This window comes from Brachyistius frenatus, unplaced genomic scaffold (assembly GCF_029030835.1).
Source record: "Brachyistius frenatus isolate BFR_SWC_R1_liver_20210118 unplaced genomic scaffold, ASM2903083v1 Contig_102, whole genome shotgun sequence".
NCBI classification, from domain to species: Eukaryota; Metazoa; Chordata; class Actinopteri; family Embiotocidae; genus Brachyistius; species Brachyistius frenatus.
Window position 1 is genome coordinate 375,487 of NW_027210701.1, and position 21,838 is coordinate 397,324.

At 43.6% G+C, this 21,838-nt stretch overlaps 2 protein-coding genes and 1 long non-coding RNA gene across 6 annotated transcripts; 1 reads left to right on the forward strand and 2 right to left on the reverse strand.

Moving 5' to 3' along the window:
• Positions 1 to 51: 51 nt before the first annotated feature.
• On the reverse strand, positions 52 to 9,637 carry capn3a (calpain 3a, (p94)). 3 transcript variants are annotated; one of them, XM_069711593.1, is made up of 21 exons: positions 9,386 to 9,637; positions 9,034 to 9,103; positions 8,314 to 8,432; positions 7,683 to 7,816; positions 7,339 to 7,507; positions 7,070 to 7,153; positions 6,893 to 6,987; positions 6,734 to 6,811; positions 6,493 to 6,653; positions 6,102 to 6,271; positions 5,723 to 5,734; positions 5,381 to 5,589; positions 4,169 to 4,205; positions 3,926 to 4,003; positions 3,736 to 3,793; positions 3,001 to 3,065; positions 2,704 to 2,772; positions 2,504 to 2,582; positions 1,735 to 1,851; positions 1,308 to 1,366; positions 52 to 238 (listed from the first exon to the last, which is right to left on the reverse strand). In XM_069711593.1, exons 1-21 carry the CDS (start codon positions 9,635 to 9,637, stop codon positions 212 to 214), a joined length of 2,142 nt encoding a protein of 713 aa, XP_069567694.1. In that variant the 3' UTR covers positions 52 to 211. The 3 variants fall into 3 exon arrangements, with proteins under 3 accessions (XP_069567694.1, XP_069567695.1, XP_069567692.1); XM_069711594.1 differs by having other exon boundaries at positions 3,899 to 4,003; XM_069711591.1 differs by having other exon boundaries at positions 3,926 to 4,095; positions 4,165 to 4,205.
• LOC138628516 (uncharacterized) lies at positions 7,435 to 12,300 on the forward strand. Of its 2 annotated transcripts, XR_011311470.1 has the most exons (4): positions 7,435 to 7,546; positions 8,245 to 8,395; positions 8,585 to 8,671; positions 12,236 to 12,300. It is a non-coding gene; the product is annotated as an uncharacterized lncRNA (long non-coding RNA). The 2 variants fall into 2 exon arrangements; XR_011311469.1 differs by lacking the exon at positions 12,236 to 12,300 and having other exon boundaries at positions 8,585 to 8,822.
• On the reverse strand, positions 10,770 to 21,319 carry ganc (glucosidase, alpha; neutral C). The gene is given in 24 exon segments (XM_069711590.1): positions 10,770 to 11,145; positions 12,027 to 12,130; positions 12,263 to 12,375; positions 13,513 to 13,626; positions 13,716 to 13,790; positions 13,887 to 13,963; positions 14,062 to 14,126; positions 14,260 to 14,328; positions 16,044 to 16,218; positions 16,302 to 16,403; positions 16,488 to 16,584; positions 16,661 to 16,804; positions 16,947 to 17,026; positions 17,614 to 17,740; positions 17,821 to 18,056; positions 18,135 to 18,279; positions 18,503 to 18,686; positions 18,815 to 18,911; positions 19,629 to 19,691; positions 19,897 to 20,078; positions 20,270 to 20,397; positions 20,639 to 20,741; positions 20,841 to 20,903; positions 21,192 to 21,319. Coding segments are annotated over 24 exon segments (2,682 nt in total). The 5' UTR covers positions 21,221 to 21,319; the 3' UTR covers positions 10,770 to 11,035.
• Between the last annotated feature and the right edge of the window lie 519 nt (positions 21,320 to 21,838).

The following is a 21,838-nucleotide window of genomic DNA, read 5'->3' on the forward strand; positions in this document are numbered from 1 at the left end:
GAGAGAGAGAGAGAGAGAGAGAGAGAGAAAGAAAGAAGAGGACATGCTGGGAATAGGGAGAGCAGAGCTGCTGGGACTGAGGGAGGGAAGGCTGGAGGAGGTGAGGTGGATGAAAGCTAACGGCGGTCGGGCACACTGAATATTGAGGTAAAGGCTGGCAGGTCTGGTCCTCGTGTGGAGTGGAGCTCACCTGGGAGAAGATGGGCCTCTCTTAGGCGTACATGGTCAACTGGAGCCACTGAGGACGGAGACGAGGACAAGATGCATTAGACCGTGGACGTTTTTATTTCACTTTATTCTCGTCTGTGATGATTTTATTTGGCTGTCTGGAAAGAGTTCACGTTTCTGAGACCTCTTTCCGAACGCCACATTTGAATCATTTATAGCACTTTTATTTATTTCTAATCACCTTAGCAGTGCTGGGCTTAAAGTGGGGATCGAGCAGCATTATCTGCACAAATAATTACATGTACGTCTGTGGATTTGATGACGTGTCAGAGGATCAAAGTGATGAGATTTCTTCGTTTTGATCATTTATTGGTGTATATTTTTTGATTTACTTCCGTCATTGTATACTTGGATTTCTTTTAAAGACTGGTAGTGTTGATTTTCTGATCAAAAAAGAAGGAAGTTTCCTTCAGCGTTGGGTTCCTTTTAATGAAAAATGATTGGAGCCACCAGTTGGAGTGGGCAAACGCTCCTAAAATCAAAGTCTGTTATGACTAGAAGGAGACGTGGAGTGTTTCTAGGATTAAATAGGTTGGAAGAGGATTGGGTGGCGAGGAGTTGCTCAGTTGGTTGCAATCTACAGCCTCACCACTAGATGTCAATCAGGTGCGTTCACGAGCAAATATGAAGTGGGAAAGTTGGGAAAATACACCTGAACGCCTGTTAAAGTGGGAATATCCCATTTGGAAAGTGTGAGTTTTTTTTGGAGAGCTCAAGAAGCAGATTTGACGACAGCGTTTGTGGTGAAAGGAGGAAATGTTGCTCTGAAAAGTGGTTTCTAATCTCTGTTATACACTGTGTTGGTTTATATGAAGGTCATTTGTTGCTTTTCTGTTTTCTGACAGCAGTAATAGATGTATGTCATGTTGCCTGTTTGTGAACGGTCTCATCCAGGAAGTAAGACGCTCCCGAATAGAAACTTTCCCGATTCCCAGCTCCCTAAATGCACGATCAATCCCACACGCTGCTCCTTTAAGATACCGGACACGTACAACGTTCCAATAGACACACTCAGAGTTTGGATGACCCGTTTCCAGGGTTCCCAAAACTCTGATTGTTTGTGTTTTGGTGGCTCGTACCTCCAGGACACTGAGTCTGATGGTTCCATCTCCGTCCTGGTCAAAGGCCTGGAACGCCCCTGAGGAGAGAAACATCACACTGCAGCTGCCATTCAACATAATAATAAGTAAATATGAATCCGATAAAAGGGCTTTACTCTTCCTTTAGGAGAAGCGTGAGGCCGACATCAGGATTTAAATCTGGTCAAACTGACTCTTTAAGTCTCCTTTAAATTTTCCCTCTACGGCCAGTAGACCAAATATCGTCCCATTATCTTCCATTTAATTCACATTTTGTACATTTTATTATCATATTTTTTCAGATTCAGTGACCCTATATGAAAATGTCCAACCCAATATTCAGCCTAAAATATACAAAACAGCTTATTTTTCATAGTGAATCGATCACACATGTTCGAGCACGGAACCACGTGAAGCACTGACTTACTGAACATGGCTTCGAGCCGCACCAGACAGCTGATGAAGCTGTCGAAGTCGATGTTCATGTTCTCGTTGGCGTAGCGCATGGTGATGATGTCGTACAGCTGGTTGTTGAGACGGAAGCCTGAGCGGGACACAAGACACATGACTGTACAGTGACAAGGACATTTAGAGGGGTGAGTTCAGGCTGGACAAGTCCTGCATTCAGGAAACAACAAAATGACACTCAAGGAGCAATTTTTTAGGGACACCTGCGCAATCCAATGCAAAAAAATATAAACAATCCAGTCCAGTTTGCGTTGTAATAGTTGAATTTATGGTGGAGCATTTTTTTTTTGCATTGGATTGAACAGATGTAGCTATTTTTTAGGTTTGAATTGATAAACATTAAAAAAACAAAACATTATAAAATACTTCCTCCACTGTTAAATATATGTACTTTGTAAAAAACATCGCTATGGGTCAGTTCACCAAAATAAGAGCATTAAAGCACTGGAAGTAGTGTATGTGGCTCTTTAGATAGTTAGATAAATTGAAAGTCAAATATATTTTTAAAAAAAACAGAAAAAAATAATTTCTACATTGCAACATTTTTAAATAATATATTATGTGGCTGTTCAGCACCAGTTAATACAAATTAAGTTAAAAAAAAAAAAGAAAAAAAAAGAAAACCTGAGCAAAAAAAAAAAAAATCCTAAAACTCTGCAGGAATATTTTCAAATTGTGGAAAAACTTGTATTTTTGAAAGGTCTTAATTTTCCTGTCCGTGTTCTCACCTGCGTCGTTGACAGCGTTCCTCATCTCGTAACTGTTGATGATGCCGGACTGGTCAGCGTTGTAGTGTTTAAAGATTCCCTGAAAGACAGAACATTTAATACACACAAAAAACAAACAAAAAAAAACAAAAAAACCTGTGCACGTCTATAAAACAGTAACAAAGCAGGGACAAGTTTAAAAGGGAAATCTTTTTTCCCACCTGCCACTGTTTGATCTTATTCCACAGATGTCTGAACTCCTGCAGGTTGAGTCGACCGGTGCCGTCCATCTGAACACACGCGGTAAAGGCCAAAAAAAACCCCGACTCAATACAGCTCACTAGGGTGCTGAAAAAAATTACGAGCGCACGGGGTCAAAGGTCGAGAGTGTTAGCGGGGTGAGATGAGATGAGGCCTAGTTCCTGCGAGCGTCCCTCACAGACCCGTCCACGGGTCTCGGCAGGTTGTGCCTCCTACAGACAACACAGCCAGCCCGATGCACTCGATACAAAGGATACGTCCATCAGAGCAATCATGCTCCTGCAGCTCTCCAGGCTGAAGCCCTCCGTGTTTAGGTCCTTATCTGGAGGGAGGGAGCGAGCGCACACACACACACACACACACAGAGAGAGAGAGAGAGTGAGAGCTGGAATTATTTATCCTAAAAACTCACTTTGCAGCCGATAAGATCTTCCCACACTCATCAAGTTCGTGCCTCGGCGGTTCTTATCACTTTTGATTCCTGCGGAATAACAGGTGTCTCGATGGCTCCAGCGGTTAACAGCTGCTCTGCTCTGATTGTTCCACTGCTGGACTGATTTCCTGTATACTTTATAGGACCAGTGTGTAGGTTTGAGGAGGATCTTTTCACAGTTGATTTGTTTTTATTAGTGTTTCATCACCTGAAACTGAGATGCCGCCATGTTTTTTACGCGTTTTGTAGCCTTGCTTGGGACGGAGACGCACTCGCTTTTGAAGTACGCGTTTGTGTCGTGAACGTTATCGCTCACATACTTGTCTTTGTGCTCTGCGTGTAGCTAGAGGACTCCACTCGAGGGTGCACCACAGAAACAAGGATTTCATTAGAGCATCTGGATTTGCCTGATGTAAAAAATAAGCATGGCGACAGTCGGTGGGGTAATTACTTTGCCGCTCTGTTTTTCCTGCATTCCTGGACCCTGTAATATCTCCCCAGTGACTCTACATCGCCCCTACAGGTCACGCATATATTGCATTTATTTGATTTGACTCACGTTTGGTGATCACTCTGTTGAGAACGTTTTTCAGTTCATTGGCTGTGATTTCCATGTCCTGGGAGAAACAGCAGAAGAAGAGAGAGGAAACAGCTGTTCAGATTGTTGTCTTAATTCACAGTTACTTAGTCACTGAACAGGCCTCGACTGTTTATTATGAAACGGTTCTCTTTGGACTTCGTGCACTCACATCGCCGGCTATCTCCTGAAAAATAGTCCGGAAGTGCTGGTCCTCCTCGCTCTCTTCCCCCGCCGAGGCCGGCGCCGGCTGAGGCGTCATGGAGCCAGGAAGTAGAGAGAGAAAATAAGAGAGGAAAACTTCCTGTGTGAGTATTTTCCTCAAAGATATTGTATTTATTTCTAATCTGCCCTTTCAAAATAAAAGCTGAAAATGATCTCTTCAAACTGTAGAAAAAGGCAAGAGGCCACTTACCACCGGATGGTCGGCCTCGATCCTGTTCTCTATCTCCCTGGATGGAGACCAACAAACAGCAGTCACCATGGTGACAACATCATCTCATCTGAACCAAAAGCCCTGAGCACTTATCTTATATATACATCACATATACTCACATTACACTAAAATATGAAAACTCCTAAAGAAGCTGTGAACAGAACGTGTTAGTTTGATACCACCTGTTTCCTCCTCCAGCGTTTTCTCTTGCTTGTAGAAGTCGTCATCTCGATTTTACACTACAAAAATCCTCTAAATACCCTCCTACACCCGTCTAAAATAAATAATGCTATTATGTTATAGATTTAAAGCCATGTTTCCTGTGCACAGCCATCCTTCCATCCCAGTTCCGGGTCCTTCAGAGTGCAGGCCGGGTCTGCACGCTGTCGGGTCCTCCAGCAGGAATATGCAGCATTGAATATTTCAGAAAGTTTTACCGGATCGTGCCCAAATCGGACGTCGCTTGTCCTAAAAAAGATTCCATAACAGCTTCGAACTGGGGCCGATTTCTTCCAGCTCTACAAATCAAATCTCCGTTAAAATGGATTGTTCTGTGGTGGCTTGTGTCCCCCACCCGCCAAGCACTCCGACCAAAGCCCACCCTCATTCACACAGACACATAGAGGGCAGAGAAATCACCATGACACTTGGTATTTTTGAGGCTAACTATATCTGTAAAGCAGGGCTGGGTATTGCTGTTTTAGGTTTTGTTAACATGCAAAGCTTCCAGCCCAAACTGCCTCTTCTTCAGGTGCAATTTGGGTTTAAAATGTACTTTTTTTTTTTGCACAAGTAATAAAATGCATATTTATTAGGAGCATTTAGACAATTAATCAAACTATTTTCTGACATGACAGTAAAATGCACGTGGTTAAGAACCGAGAGGGGGAAAATTATCGTTCTGGACATTTTCCCGACTTTCTTCCAAAAACTTTGATAAATATCAGTAAAAAATATTTCCTACTTGCAGCCTTAAAGTGTTGCAACTCTTTGAGAGTTTGTTTTCCTTTTAAAGACATTTGAATGATTTCTGTGTGTGATTTTCCTTTGTCTTAATACCCAGCCCTACCAAGAGACACAGAATCACCATCACCCATCACCCGTCCCCTCCGCATGCAGCCCAGCTTGCCCCCTGCAGCCACCCCCCCCTCCTTATTATCCTCCCCCCCCCGCTCGCCCTCACCCACTCACTCTGAGGTGTTCCTCTTTTCGGAGAAGACTCGCAGGATGAACTCTCCCTCCTGGTGCGGCTCGTACGTGGAGGGCACGATGACGTACTCGCCGGGGGAGAGGCGGAAGCGCTGGGTCACCTCGCGCAGGTTGATGTAGGACTTGCAGCGGGCCTTGGAGGAGTTGAACAGGAAGAAGTCCTTCTGCATGTGCTGCTTGTTTCCGTGCATCTGAAGGGGGGGGGGGGCAATCAATCATATACAAGATAAAAGAGAGGATTGCCCTCATAGGATACGTCCAGGAAATCAAAACAGGAAGTGTTGTAAACTGCTGCTCCGGTGTCAGACTTTCTTCTTTCCTTACCTCCTTTGGCACCTGCAGAGAGACAGAGACAACGTCTTTTAAGGATGAAAATTAAAACCAAAAGTTTATTTTTTTTATTTTTGTTTTATTTGGTGTCAGACTTTTCGTGCATGCGAGAGTGTGAAGCATTACAAAATATACATTTAAATACAAAAAACAAAAAAAAAGATTGAAAGATTGATTTAAAGGGAAACTTTTGCTTAAATTTAGTTGTAGAGACAATTTGTTTCGGTAATTCTTCACAATTGCAGAGTAGAATTAAGGACAAGTGCGCCCTTTCATTATGAATGCATGCAAATTTCAATATTTAAACTGTCTTGCTGCAGTAAAAATCCACCGATATCTTCTCTGAATGCTCAGTAGGAACCGAAGCGGACACCTCGTAGATGGCGAATCCGATGGTGAAGAGGTTGGCTCCCATCTTGCGCTCTTTCCGCCTGTTCTTCTGCATCAGCGCCACCACGAAGGTGCAGCCCACCTCGTTGTCCTCGGGGTCGTCGTCCTCCTCCAGCAGGCGGAGGCGGTACTGAGGGTTGGTCCAGAACGTGTCTGCAGGACATCCGGGTTCATATTTTCAATAGGTGAAATGTTAATTGTTGCTTTTTAAGTTTCTGTTGTTTGAAACAAGTGTTTTCCCGCATTCATCTTGATTTTTGCATTGGAAACTAAATATTTGAATAGAATTATGATCTTTTTTAATGGACAGAAAAGAGCACAGTTCTTTTGTGATCAGCTTGTAAAGTGTCTGGTTCCCCTGTGCAGCAGTGTACCTGGGTAGTTCCTGCAGCCTCCAGCGGAGCAGCCTCTCACCCAGCGGCCCTCGTTCACCGAAACCGTCCACTTGTGGATCTTGTCGTCCTCCAGGGCGTTGGGCGTGAGGTTACAGATCTCGATCTTGGTGTAGTTCTTCTTGAAGTCCTCGAACGACATCCTGAACGGGGAACGGGGATGGATACAGAGTTAACGTGAAGTCCTGTCGTTGTAGTTCCACAGCAGGCGGTGGAAACTCACCAGAACTCTCCGTCCTCGGCGCTCTGGTGTTGCAGCTTCTCCTTCTCGGTCTTGGAGAGGGAGGCCCACTCCTTCGAGCTGTTGGAGACGAGGTGGAGTGATTTCACTGAATCTTACTGCAGAAGCAGGGTTAAAATTTGTTTTATCTCAGCTCCCTACTTGTCGCTCCATGGTCCGTTCCACTCCACTTGACCCCACGGGTTCCTGAGACGCACCAGACGGACTTTGGACTCCTTGTGCTGAGACGGTTTACACTGCGGTGACACACACAGTTAAAACCAGTGGGGATGCTTTGATTTGTGCATATTAACGCCGGCTTCAATCATCTGCTTTTACCTCCTCCACCGCCGTCACAGAGTAGGCGTGGCCCTTCACCAGTCCCGTCACCGTCCGGGTCTCGAAGCGAGCCGGAACCAGGGACTAAAGATGGACCAGATACGGGAGCAAAAACAAGCAGGTTAGCGGATCTAGTCTCATGCAATCTGCATTTAAAGTTACACATCACCTTAGTTTTAGCTGCTTCAATGCGTCAATGTAAATCCATCAAAAATAAATCACAGCATCTGAGTCGTGGGAGGCGTTTGAATTCTTTAACTGAGTCTCACATCGATGGAGCAGCCCATCAGCGAGCCTCTCTCCAGAGCTTTCTTCATGATCTTGTAGAGCTCTTTGGGAGCCTCCTTCATCTCGTAGAACTCTGTGACTCCACCTGTGAAGTCCTCCATGGCCTCGGTGGTGTTTCCGCCCTTCAGGGCCTCGTAGGAGCCGTGCAGCCTGGACACGGAGAGAGGAGAGAGGCGACAACATGTCAGAGTATGTAAAAATGAACTATTACAATCCATTTGAATAATAAATATGAACCCAATAACAATCCAATGAGTGATTCCTAGAAATGAGAAGTTGTATAAATAATGTGTAACTCTGTGTTAACATCATATAATCTACTGACTTGGCGTAAGCCTTCTCCAGCAGCGCGCTCCAGAACTCGTTCCTCTCAGCCGACTTCGTGAAGACCAGCTGGTTGTTGAAAGTCGGGATGCGGTCGTCAATGACGACATCCACCCAGTCGCCATAGCGCCAGAACTGATGGACAGATGGAGGTCCGAGAGGAGAAACAACACAGACATTTTAACTTCTATAAAGTCGAATCAAAAGAGCGTCATCAGGATTATTTCTGAGTGATGCTTTAATTTCCATTTTGGCTGCAAATAACAATTATTTGGACAATCGGTTAATCTTCTAATTACTGTCATGATTATCTAATGAATTTAGAAAAATCAGTTTTCACAGTCCAAAGTATTGTCTTTAATGGTTTAAAACCAAGTGTATTTAGTTTATGATCATGTAAAACTAAAAAAAAAGCATCAAATCCAACAAATGTTTGACTTTTTTTCTCCCAAACATTGTAATATAACAGAAATAGATGATTTTTTTTTTTTTGATTTTTTTTTTTGTTGGAGTAATTATTGCAGCTCAAACATCTACTAATGACTGTTTCTCTTCTCTTTCAGTGAACTGTGATTCTGAAGGGATAAAAGAGGGACTGAACGTATGTGGTGATTAGACGGCGGGTTTCTGACCTGGAAGTGGAAGATGCCGGCGTAGCCGTCGGAGAAGCTCTGCTCCTGAGGAACCACTCGGTACAGAAGCTTCTCATTCAGGGTGAGACAGGCGATCGCAGCCAGCAGCCAGCAGTCACCTGCACACAGAGACTCCACTTCAGATCGGGTCTTTTTATCGACGTGTTTGGCTCTTTTCTGACATTTTCTGAATCCTACTGCAGTATTTGGTTAAATGTCATTTTGTGAGGACTGACAGGAACGTCTCTCTCGGTCGTGTTTTGTTGTGCAGGAGGAAAAGACCTCCGCTGAGTGCTGACCTCTGTGGTTTTTGATTGTCCAGGTGTGTGTTAGCTGCCGGGGCCTCGGCGGGAACAATGTAAGTTTTTCAACCGGGAACGGTTAACAGTGTCTGCCAGGACCTTTGTCCCCCTTTATTTGCCATCTAAACGGAACAACAATGAGAAGTGCTGCCGGTTGGATTCCCTTCCAACAGAGTAAGCACAATATGGGGAGGCCGCTGCAGGCAGAGAGGCTGTGTGCAAAGGGAGGGGGAGGGTGGGGGGATGTTTGCAACCCTGAATACAGACGCTCACTGACTAACCTCTCTTCTCCCAACCTGAGTTTCTACTTCTAGAAACCCTTACTATGCCGCCGAACAGTGACAGGTTGGCGTTTAGATGCTTCAGATTAAATCCAGTGTGTCCTTAAATTTTTTTTTTTTTAAAAAGCAGAATTTACCCAGATCTCCCTGGCAGATGTCTGTCCTACTGGCTCCTCCGACAATGAACTGAGGGTTCTCACAGATTTCCTGCAGACAGTGAACACAAAGAGGCATAAACCTGAGTTAAAAGTCTGACGGTTGAGGTTGTCACATGCAGCACAGTCTAAACTTCTCTCTAAACAAATAAAAAGCCCCCCCAAAAAACAGGGAACATGATCACTCTCTGGTGATTCAGTAATTTTAACTCCAATCCAGGTGAAATCCCACAAAATAATCCCAGATCAGGTTTTTTCCTCTCTGGTTGGATGCTGCCGTCCCACCTCCCACACGCGTGTGCTCCATCCCCTCTCCGTGTCTCCCTTCTCCTACCTTAGGCCTCTTCCACACGATGTTCTTGACCTTGTTGGACTTGTGTCCAAGCTCCTTGAAGCCCAGAGACTCCACGGTGGCCGGGAAGGAGTCATCCTCGAACAGGCTCTTACTCTGCACGCACTCCTCCCTCAGGACGCAGACGTCCTGACCGTTGAAGCGGACGGGCTTGTTCAGGGACCCTTCCCCGTCCCTCCGCTCTCGTTCCCGGATCAACCGGTCGCAGAAAAAGCCAGACGGCGTATAGGGCATCTCGTCTGTGTGTGCTTTTTTTTTTTTTAAACTGGCTTTGGCCACTTGTACTAAAGTCTTACAAGCCTAAAGACCCTGGCATAAATCCAAACAGCTAATACCTGATTGGCTCTTCCTTTGTGTGACGTCCCCCTCCCCTTCGTCACAGAGTAGACGCTCGGTGTGAAAGACACATTCACCTCACCTTTGCATTACCATACACACACGCGCGCGCGCACACACACACACACACACACACACACACACACAGAAGCTCGCACGTCACACGGACGCGCATTTGCCGCACTGCCATTGGCCGCGGCGAACAATGACCTCTCGTTGGGCCGCGGTGCTCCCGGTGCCATCATTGTTGAGTGACACAAAGGCCAGCGGGCCGCGGCAGAGGGCATGTAAAGAGTGGTGGGTAGATGGCCTGCCTCAGCAGAAGGCATTCAAGCCCTTTAAACCTCTTCTCAATGGAGCTCAGCATCGAGCAGTCTCAGCACAACTGGAGCAGGCCGACGCCACGGAGAGGAGGAGTGTCCCGGTTCAGCATAAACTCAATCAGTGTTTTTTTTTTCTTTTTTTGGGGGGGGGGGGGGGTTAAACTACAACATGTATCATGATGATCTGTATTAAGAGAGAAGTATCGTAGCTTTCGGTCACACACAGTCGACGAGCGTCTGGGATTGGAACAACATGAAGAATATTTGATCAGAAAATCAGTCGCATCACTTCCAGTTTCTTCTCGCCTCTGGACCGGCCTGCCACACAATCTCTGTTAAAAGGCATCTTAAAACCAATTAGTTTTGTGATTGAAGGTTATTCCTCCTTCATTATCTCTTGTCACCATGTCTCTGGATTCATCGTCCTGTAAAGCAACAGCTGTCAAACACCCAAAACCACTGATATCAAGGAGTCATTTTCTCACTTTTTACATCTACACCTGCTTCCTCGTAACGTCATAGAAATCAGGCTCTTTCTAGCACTTCTTGTTGTCGTTGTTTGTTTTTTTTACCCTTGACTAAGCAATTATCCGCGTGAAGAAGAGGTCAGGTCACGCAACGCAAAACAATACGTGTGCTTCGTCAATAGGTTTCAGTTTAGCATGACGACATACCAACAATAAAAGAGAGTCTGCAAACAAAAGGGAAACATTCAGCACGGTGTTTATTCACTGAAGGAAACTCAAATCAATTCGTATTTCTATGATTATTGCAGATGTTTGTGATCACAGGTAAAAATGTACCTGGTTTCGGCAACAAACTTCAAAAAGTAAATTAAAGGTCAAAACAGGTCAAATCATTACAGAAACATGATCCGATTCTTTTTTTAAATCAACTAAAATCAGTCTTGTGCTTTACTTTCCGATTAATGAAATGATTTTTAACACATGTCCTGTCGCTGACATACCGACGGTCAGTCTATCTGTATGTCCCAGTCCGTCGCCACGCCGAGCTTCAGGCCGTTCACCGTCAGCGTGCAGCTCGTCTCCGCGTACTGAAACGCAGCCGAAGAGTCCGGAGCTCCTGGTGATGAAAACAAAACCGAGAAGAGCAGATAAAATCCTCCGTTTCCCAGATTTTCAGTGACATATTTCTGTGTTTACATCACTGACTTTAAATGTAAAAGTTATTAAAAATATAAAAAATAAAAGTTTGCTTATTAAAACTAGTAAATCATGTACAATATTACAACAAACATGAAAAGGACTGATACGTCTCTGTTAATTGAAACTGTTGGATTGTTTTCAAAGGTCAGAGAGTAAAAACAGCACACTGGTTTCATATGAAAAAGATTTTTTTTAAAAATCTAAAAGTTTTGATTGTCTGACATTAATTTCCAAAAACATAAACAAATGTATAGGGTAAAATTATCACACAATAACAGCAACCAATGTCTGTGTTTGACTGTTCAATCCACAGAAATTTTGTGTTTTTAGGTGGATTTGTCCTTTCAACATTTTTCCACTCAAATACTGAAAGTACAAATTTGAGGTTCTTGTACTTTATTTGAGTATTTGCTTTAATGTAACTTTATCATGCCGGAAAATTGTCCTACTTTTTATGATAAGAAACTATTTGAAAACCCTCTTGGATTCACTGGAAAATGCAAAGTTTTTTTTTTTTTTTTTTTTTTTTAGCTTGTTGACTTTTTAAAGATACAGAAAGATCCAAACATATGATGATCTTATGGAACAAGATGTATTACTGTGGACTGAACTAACCAACAGGACCTAAAGTAGTTTAAGTAAGTGAAATGCACATTAAAGCAGCGGTAATATTAATCCAAAAAACATCAGTCATAACACTAAAACACTGACAGGGAGCATTTCATTTGAGTTTTCTTTTACTTGAAGTACATTTTGCTGATAATGTCACCTGTAAATAAAGGTTTCAGGACTCCTCACCTGACGCACGCACAATCACAGCGGCCGGTTTGCTCTTCACTCCGAGGACGATGATTAGCTGCACGACGGTATTACAGTCGAACGTTCCCTCTTCACTGGCAGGACTGAGAGAAGCGGCATCAGCAACAGAAATCATCATTTGTTTGATTGATTTAACTTGAGAAGCAGCATGTCTCCTCTATTTATTTATTTATTTTCCACATGTGGAGGAGGCGTGTTGAGGAGGCGCGACTCACCGGCAGAGCAGACGACCCGACAGCATGTCGAACCTGCGCAGACAGAAGGCCTTCCTGTCGCGGTATCGGAAGGAGTGACCGTCGTCCAGGTACAACTCTCCACCAGCACTGCCCTGCGGAGACAACGGACTACAGTCAGGAATAATTAAAGTCACACAGGTCACTAGTCTGAACACAAAAATACTCAGAAAGAGTCATACTTTATAATATTTTGGCGTGATTCAAATTTACTTTGTCTAAAAGTCACAATTTAGCCTCAAACTCACAAAATTACACTTTTAATTTCATTGTTCTGGCTTTTAGTTTGTTGGATTTTCTGTTTTACTTTGTAAACGTGTTTAAGTACACCTCACTTCCTGCCTGTGTGATTAACGTGCCTACCCGGATTAGTTTCAGCTGTCCCTCGTTGTCCCCCTCTCCCTGGTGTGTTTGTTCTCCTCTCTTTGTGTTAGTTTGTGGTTTCTGTTCTCGGTAAGTCCACATCCTCCTTCAGTTCTTTGTGTCTTTTCTAGTCTACGTCACAAAAGTGTCTCTGTGTTCCGCCAGTATCTCGCCTGTTTTTGACCTCGTACGCTTCATGGACTGTGTTTAGTTTGGGTGTTGGCTTTGTATCTGGAACCTTCATCATCAAGTCAACAAGCTTGGACAAATAAAGCATTTTCCAGCAAATCCAAGACGGTTTTAAAACAGTTTATTTAGCTTAAAAAAATAGAAGAATTTTCTCAGCACATAAAGGAACATCTGATCCTTCAGTTTATTAAGAAAATTCTAAATCAATATATTTTGATGGTTTTCACTGGACAGGGAGGGGATGAAACTGTCAGATAAATGTAGTGGAATAAAAAGTACAAGATTTACCGCTGAGATTTTAATGGAGTCGAAGTATAAAGTTGCATTAAGTATAAATACTCCAGTAAAGTACAAATACCATAAATGTGTAACCACTGCAACTTACAATTCTGAATTTTCCATTATTATTAGTGTCCTCAGTTTTTCTGTTTTATTACAATACAGCTTTAGGACACTACAAACTAACTTGGAATCATCTCAAAAGCACCAGACAGACCAATCAGTATTGATTTAGTTTTTGTTTTTTATCCATGCATAATGTGGGTGGGAAAAACACAAAGCAGATTGCAGAGCGTTCCTAATTTTCTAGTATGCCCGAGTCTGTCCAAGCTCATGGTCCAAATTACAGCTTTTAAATATCTAAACAAAAACCAGCTGCCTAACGTCTTCCGGTTTGTTACCTGAGAGTTTAAAGCCACAGTGATTGAGAGGGGGAGCTGCTGGAGATCCGCTGTGCAGGATCCACTTCCTGTTGATCTGCAGACCACCGAGCCGCCGCGCTGGAACACTGGAACCTGAGCAGAGACAACATTTCGATATTCTTCGGCTACATTCGGTATTTTGGAGGCTGTCATTGTCCTTTCATAGAATAATGAACACTAACTGTGTCCAAGGTGACCGGAAGACTCAGAGTCCGTCCTCCTTTGTACGTCTTTGCAGCCTGGACGTCATACCAAATCTAAGAACAGAAACTTTCTTTAATATAAAATCCACACTGAGGTGTCAGATTAATATTCCTTGAATATATAAACATGTTACCTGCTGGTTCATTTACCTCTCCAGATCCAGGAAGCAGGACTTTGACTTCTCTGACGCAGGGTTCTGTTACAGGACGGGCCAGCAGCGCTCCTCCTGCAGGAAATAAAACACTCAGAAATTTAAAAAAAAAAAAAAAAAGTGCAATAACACTGTGTAACAATGCAAAAGTAAAAAAATAAAAATGTAATCACCGATCATGTACTGGTCGTCCACAGTGAAGGTGGTCGGATCGCTCGGGAACTCCACCCACAGAGGTCTGCACAGTTTTTAAATGAAGTTCGTGTTAGTAAACCTTCATGCAGGATGGACACTGACCTCTAGTGCCTGAAACTGCCCACAGAGTGTAATTGCTGTACTGGAGCTGAGCAGCAGATGGCAGCAGCACTAACCTGAGAGGAGGCAGACCAGAGGTGTGAGCCTGGTGGAACAGCGTGTACCAGTAAGGCAGCAAGCAGTACCTGACGACACAGGAGGTAAGTGTGTTATTTTACAGATAATCAGACAAGTATTTTTTTTTTATCCGATACTGCAAACCCACACAACAAACGAGGAAAAGGAGCCAGCTGTGTTTTAGTTCAGGTTCTGTTAAAAGGTAGTTTTTCCTTCCCACTGCTGGATGTTTTACTTCCTGTTAAAGCAGGGGTGGGCAAACTTTTTGGCTCAGGGGCCACATTGACTTTTAAAATTTGACAGACGGGCCGGGCCAGCACCAGATGCATACATATCAAACAAACATAAAAAAGGCATTAGTGTTAATACTTCCATTCACTTTTAGTGGGAACAGTGTTGTTGTTCTTTGCCAGTGCATCGAAGTCTGGTGTTAGTTTTGTTGTGGCAATTCTCAGAACAGATCTGAGGTGTTCATCACTCAACTGGGATCTGTGAGGTGCTTTGTTGGTGTTCGTCACACTAAAAGTCTGTTCACACACGTACGGTACGTAGAGCCAAACAACACCAGCATCTTCTGTGACATCTTCTGGATGTTTGGAAATTTGGCTGCTTTAATGAAGCATAAAACTCATCCAGTTTAAGAGAGTTGAACTTCTCCTTGAAGACGGCGTCACATTGGAGATCAATCAGTTCCAACTGCAGCTCCTGTGGCGCCGTTTCAGGGTCTTGTGTGAAAGGACACGACACCAGCTGAAGGGACACGACAGGACACCAGCTGAAGGGACACGACAGGACACCAGCTGAAGGGACACGACAGGACACCAGCTGAAGGGACTTGTCAATTTTTCCAAAATCAGAGAACCGATGGCAGAATCCTCCGTGCAGGTCGTCCAGTGATGTCCTGTATGTCTTCATGTCCAAGGACGTCTTTCAGCGTAGCCAGCGTGGGGAAATGAGCAAATGACTTGTTTGACATTTGCTTTGTGAATAAAGCTAGCTTGGTTTTGAAGGCTCTGACGTTTGTGTACATTTTCATGCACAAACTGGTCTTTCCCTCGTAGCTTCACGTTCAGCTCATTCATGTGTGCCAGTACGTCCACAGCAAAAGATAAATCACAAAGACAATCTGTGTCACTCAGCTCAGGAAAATCGTCAGCTTTCTCAAGTAGCTCCAAAAATGAGATAATCTCCTTTTCTTTGGCCCGTTCATTGTTGCAGATGTGTTCAGAGCAGCAGCAGAGTAACAACAGAGAGCAGCCCGGCCTCCGCAAAATCAAGTCAACGTGTCACTGCGCCTAGTGCGCCACCTGGTGGACCGCCAGGTATTACAGGACAAGGTCAAATGAATGCAGTCATAATTATGATGTGATTTGATTTGGGCAATTCTGTACCAATCTTCGGCGGGCCGGATTAAAAAGACCAACTGTTAAAGGGTAGTTGTTTTTTTCCCCTCCCAGCCGCTCGCAAGGAAATTGTTGAATTGTTGGGTTCCTCTATATTGTTGTAAGGACTTAAGTGCCTTGAAATAACCTGTTGTGTTGTTTTGATGCTGTATAAATAGAATTGAATTTAAATTTTCCTGACTTTCACGGACTAAATAAACTGACCTATAAAAGAAAAATACTTTGTGGGAAACATTTCAGTTTGATAAATGGCAGCTCAGTTATACTAAACTCCATAATGTTCCAGGACTCGGGCCAAAAAAAAAGATCCAACCCCCTGACTTTAATGTCTGGAAGAGACTTTTTTTTTTTTTATCCTTTGGGAACCCTGCAGCTCGTACCTTTGTTGGATCGCAGTGCGGATCGCAGCGGTGACGTCCTCCCCGAAGAGCCAGGGCTCCCGACGCTTCATCATCTTCGCGGAGTGACCGCGGAAAAACGGCTGCAGGGCGGCAGCCTGGTACCAGCGCACCAACAGCTCCGGCTTGGGGTCACGAAAAAACCCTCCGACGTCAGCTGAAAGAAGACAGTGACTCAACCGCAAGATGAAATGGCGGGAAAGTGGCACATTAACAGTCAGTATGGACTAACGTACTTGCCTCCACAAAATGCGATGCCTGCCAGGCTCAGAGACAGAAGCATGGGGATCGAGATCTTCAGGTACTCCCAGCTGGCTACGTTGTCGCCCGTCCAAACTGCTCCTGCATCCCAAACAACGAGAGAAACATTCACACACTGAGACGTGGAGATGGATCAAACATTTATTTACGTTTGAAATATCTCACCAAGTCGCTGTGACCCGGCGAAGAAGGAGCGCGAGAGGACGAAAGGTCTCTCTGAGCCCCCTGAGCGAGTGATCAGACCCTCCACTGTGGCCAAGTGCTGTGGCAGAAAACACCTTATTATTTTATTTGAATGCACAGCAGCAATCCAGGCAAAGAAACAGAAGACTGCTCACCTGGTAAAAGCCGTACAGGTTGTGTAAGTCCCGGTGCTCCCAGCCCCCATAATGCACTGCGTCCTTTGGCATTGTCTGCTCTGGTCCGTTGAAAACAGACGGTTCGTTCATGTCATTCCACACGAATAATGACGGTGTGGATCCCTGCAGCAGAAATGATGACATTTAATCTCTGAATATTGAGTTATTAAGTAGGAGTAATAAAGGATTTTTTTGAAGGTGCCTGCAGAAATCTCACAAACGGACAAATTCAACTTCCTTCTGTTTTGAACATTGTTTCTTGTACCTTGTATTTTTCCAGGCTGAAGCAGCCGGAGTACCACGCTCGGGTTTCTGGGCTGCTGAAATCGATGTAGGAGGAGTCGCCTGTGAGAGACATGAACATAGAAAAGACACGTATGACGACGTCGTCCGATGTCCACTGAACCTTTTAAATGTTCCTACGGAGTCTAAAAGAGGTCAAAATAGCAGCAACACATCAGAGTCTACATGAAACATCTCGCAACACGTAAAAAAATCAAAACATCTTATCTCCATTTCACGTCTTTGTTGTATTATGTGAGGTATTGCTTATGTTGGTCATGTTTGCATGATCTTTTAGGATTATGTCCTTATTTTATTATCCTAATTTATGGATTTTCTATTTATGTATCTTAATACTTTGTTATATAGCAAATTTATTTTTGCTTTCAAGTATATTAGGCCAAAAAAAAAGCCACATTTAGCATGATGGTGCTGCCTATACAAGCTTGAGAGCCATTTATGGACCATATATGGTGTCAAACACGCCCTTTAGTGTTTCAAAGGATCTGGATCAGGGATTAAATCAGGATTTTCCAGCTATCCTGGTTTAATTAAGATTGACATAGATGTATTCTGTGCAGATAACTTGCTCAAAGTGTGTGTTACATTTTTTTTGTATGCAATTCTTTTTGCAGTAAAACAAACATTACCTGGCCAGCATGAGCCCTGATAGATCTGTCCCTCTCTGTCCTTCACAAAATGTCCTCCGTCTGTGGCCTCGCGGTAGAGCGACCAATCAGGATCCACCTTAATGTGGGGATCACTTATAACGACCAGCTAAAAAAAGATATTAAAAAGACAAACATGAGGTCATAAAATGCTTTTAAACGTTGCAAATGTCACACCTAAAAACTGACCTTCCTCCTCTTCGTCTCTAGGTGGCGCTGCAGGTTCGCCGGTTCCGGAAAAAGCTCGGGGTCCCAGGTGAAGTAGCGCTTCCCGTCCGTGTGCTCGATGTCCAGCCAGATGACGTCATACGGAATATCGTGGCGATCGAATCCAGCGTCCACGGCCTTCACGTCCGCCTCGTCGTCGTAGTTCCAGCGGCACTGGTGGTACCCGAGGGCGAACAGCGGGGGCAGAGCCTGATGTCCTGACACACGGAGACAAGTCTTCAGTCTTTAAGCTCTTTATTTCACCTGTTAATGCTTCCATGAAACAGTAAACCCACCTGTGAGCTGTGCGTACTGGGAGAAGAGCTGCGCTGGACCGGGTCCGAGCAGAACCGTGCAGTCGATGACGCCGCTCTCTGATAGCCAGTGGACGTCAGTCCGAGGCTGCAGCTGCCTCCGCTTCTCCGCTGGGGTCTCGTCCTCCTGGGTTTTATGCGATTGGAAATGATTTTTAAAAAGATAATTCAACTTCTTGCGATCCATTTTCATGGTTAAAATTAGGTTGTAAGTTTTAATTAGTAGCAAGAGAGTCGTTATTTGGAGGTTTTGATCTGTGAAATCCAAGTCATAAATCTGCTTCTGCAACTTTTGGTGCCTGGAAAATCAAAGCCGAGAAGCCCAGCACTGCACTGACTCGATGGTTTACCTGATGCTCTGCGGGGGAATACTGTACGTTCACGTAAGTCTCTGATGCATTGAGCCAAAACACCCCCAGAGTCCGGTCCGGCCGGTGGGCCACCATCAGAGGAACGGAGCCGTACAGGCCGAGGCGGCTGTGCAGGTCATAGGCGAAAACATCCAGGTTGTACAGCCGGTAAGGTTCTCCGTCTCTGTGAAGACAGTTCGGGAAACTTGTTTAAGGTGCAGCCGACGGGATACGCGGACAGATGACGAGGTTACAGATGATATAGTGTGTGTGTGTGTGTGTGTGTGTGTGTGTGTGTGTGCGCGCGCGCGCCTCGTGTCTTTGAGCTGCAGGTGGTCGGAGTGTTCAGGTAGACCGTAGACGTGCTTGAACCCGTGAAGACAGATGTCGGCTCCGATGCTGCTCGGACCTGCAGATGTACAAGATGTACGTCCATCTTTACAGAGCGCTTTTGAGTTTCATTAACTTCCGTCTCTGTTCCAGACGGTGTACTTCCCTTTGCACACTCACATATAGTACTTTTATGTTAATACACCTCCTTGCGTAGTGCTTGAACTTCGTCAGAGAAGCGTTGTCTCAAACTGCACGTACCGGAAATAACCGTCACATTTGAACGCATCACCCGCTAACAAATCTGCAGCCCTGTTTGGGTATTTTTTCCCCCCCAGAAATCAATAGATCATCTCCCCTTTGCATCATGGAGGATCCATCTGCCTTTATTATGAATAAACCTCACTTCCAAATGATCTTTCCTTTTTTAAATGGAAAAATAAACACTTCTGTGCTGGGTTCAGAAACAGCTGAGGATTCCTCAGACGCTGCAGTGACCGAGATGGCGACTGTTGAGGGTAAAACGTGCCACCTTCAGTTTGAGGACTGTTTTGAGTACATCATCCAGGTACCTTTTAGTGCACTGCCTGTTCTATACTTTACAATTTGAACAAATGTATGCACTCAAAATGTTATTAAATATTGCAGTTATTATAGTCATTATTAGATGCATTTGGTTTTATCTTTTTTCAGATATAAATTTAAGAATCTTCTCCACTGTGTTTTTTTTGTAAAAGCTTCTGACATGAGACCACAACTATCAAAAAGGTTGTAGATATTCGCATTAGGTACAAACCGTTCGCCTTGACATCCACAAACTGCCTGAACGTTTCCCTCCATAATGAATCTGTGTCGCCCTCTTGAAGCTGAAATAAAACAAAGGTATTTATTGACCGGATTAAGCTTCATTTAGGAGTAATATTACACCGTAATAAGTTATTCTCTTACCTCACTACTACACGATGCAGCCGAGAGGAGAAACACAAAAAACAAAACCACAGTTTATTATTTAATTTGAGTGCACGATTGGCTGGTTTTCGAGCACATGAATCTTCCCTGCGTACTTCACCTGGGCGGCTCCTGCTGCTTCTCAAACCACAGTTTGCCTTCAGAGTTGAACGTCAGCATCACTTCCTGTTCACACAGGACCTCCAGCCGGAAAGGGAAATGCCACACGCGGACCCGTTGGCGTCCCGAAGACCACGAGAGGGTGACGGAGTCCTCGGTCTGTCTGTCCACTCTCAGCCTGCCGGATGATGAGAGAAAAGGTCAACTGTTGTCCGGGTGACCAAACGAATAAAGGTGCAGTCAAAACAAGTCCACCACCATAAACCTGGATATAAAACCAAAGTGAATGTACTCTCGTCAGCTGAAAACATCCTCGCGGGTGTGTTTTGAGGACTATAAATCATAAAACAGAGATGATGCACGTCTTACTGTTCACACTGAGGATCCCCTGTTATCACATCTGGAACTCTGTAACGTGCTTTAATGGGCTGGAGGTCGTCTATTAATATCCTTACGGTGCCACGATTGCAAGGTGACAAAGAAAGAAGCAGTTTGTTCTGTAAAAAAAGAGGTTAAAATGATTTTTTATTTTTTTTTGGACCACAAAAGCTGCAGAATTGTGTGCAGGATTTCGTAAATGCAACCAACTCTGTCCGAAGCTCTAAAAACGACACAAACTTTGACTTTTTATACGTCAAAGATTAAAACACAAGTGCAGTATTTGAACAGCTGATTGCTTAAATGGTGTGAAGGTGAATAAAGATGATTTATTTTGATTTTCAGATGACTAATACTGACCTGCGTGTCAGGATCCAGCAACTCGAAACGGGCCCCTTTCTCTGTGAGCACCATGGTGTCCAGAAGAGCTCGGTGCTGCAGGTTCGGACCCTGAATCTGTCGCCTCGAAAAGAGACAAGGAAACCCTCAATATGCATTCTTGATTATAGAGATATGTGTGTATTATATCGTTTATGAATTTGGTATTGAAGCCCTACCGTACCTGTAAAAAGCAACATGCTCACTTTTCTTGAACTTTTGTTCCCCCTCATCGCCGGGGACAACGCTGAGAAGCAAGCAGAAAGAAGTTCACACATCATTTTATTTACTTCATTTTTACACAATTTTAGACTCACAACTTACTTCAATGGTTTTCCCTGCAAAAGTATATATATATATATATTTTATTTTTTTTAAAGAAATACAAAACTTCAAATGGTAGTCATATAGCTACATGCTTGAATGGACAGGCAGAGAAGTTTCCCGAACTTCATAAATGTAAACAAACAAGACATGCGCCGTAAATATCAAAGGTCAACATGAGAGCTTCACGTTGCAAACAACATATTCATACCTAACAACGGTCTCGATATTTCCCGCCATTTCGAGCAGACACGGGAAAACGGTCTGTTGTAATCCTCATATTACTTTCCTCTGTAAACCTCCAGACTCTCCTTGACAGCAACAGTGTAGCAGCAAAGATCACGTGCAGGAAATGACGGCGTCAAACCTTACAAAATTACCATCAAGCACACTTCCGTTTTGGACTTCCTCCCTTGCGTGTGCATTTTTAATACACTACCAGTCATAAAGCCATTCAGGATTTATACATGTGAGTATATTTATTTTGCACAGTAAATAATTAATGTAATTTAAATGTATTTTATTTCATTTCTATTCGTACGTTTTTTGTATTTTTGTATTTGTAAAGTTTATGATATTTTCATTCTTAATTTTTTGTTTGTTTTTGTAAGTGTTATTTTATTTGTATTCTTAAACTCTAATTTATTCTATTCTATTTTTATCTTAAAATGTTATATTTAAATCATTACATTTTAGTTTTGTATTTTATTTTATTTGTATTCGTAAGATTTATTGTATTCTATTTGTATTTGTTAATATTTTTTTTTTCTTATTGAAAATCATGTTTAAATTATATTTAAGTTTTTGAAGTCATAATATTGTGTCCCCTGAATGCTGTCACCGGCAGCGGGCTGTTTT

Bases quoted from the DNA above. Each gene is read 5' to 3' on its own strand.
- capn3a (XM_069711591.1), bottom strand. From the start codon at position 9,637: ATGCCCTATACGCCGTCTGGCTTTTTCTGCGACCGGTTGATCCGGGAA. The intron at 6,812-6,892 runs GTAGGGAGCTGA...CGTCTCCAACAG, and splicing joins AACGGACCATGGAGCGACAA to CTCGAAGGAGTGGGCCTCCC. The intron at 3,066-3,735 runs GTGAGTCAAATC...CCCTCCCTCCAG, and splicing joins CAACAGAGTGATCACCAAAC to ATAAGGACCTAAACACGGAG.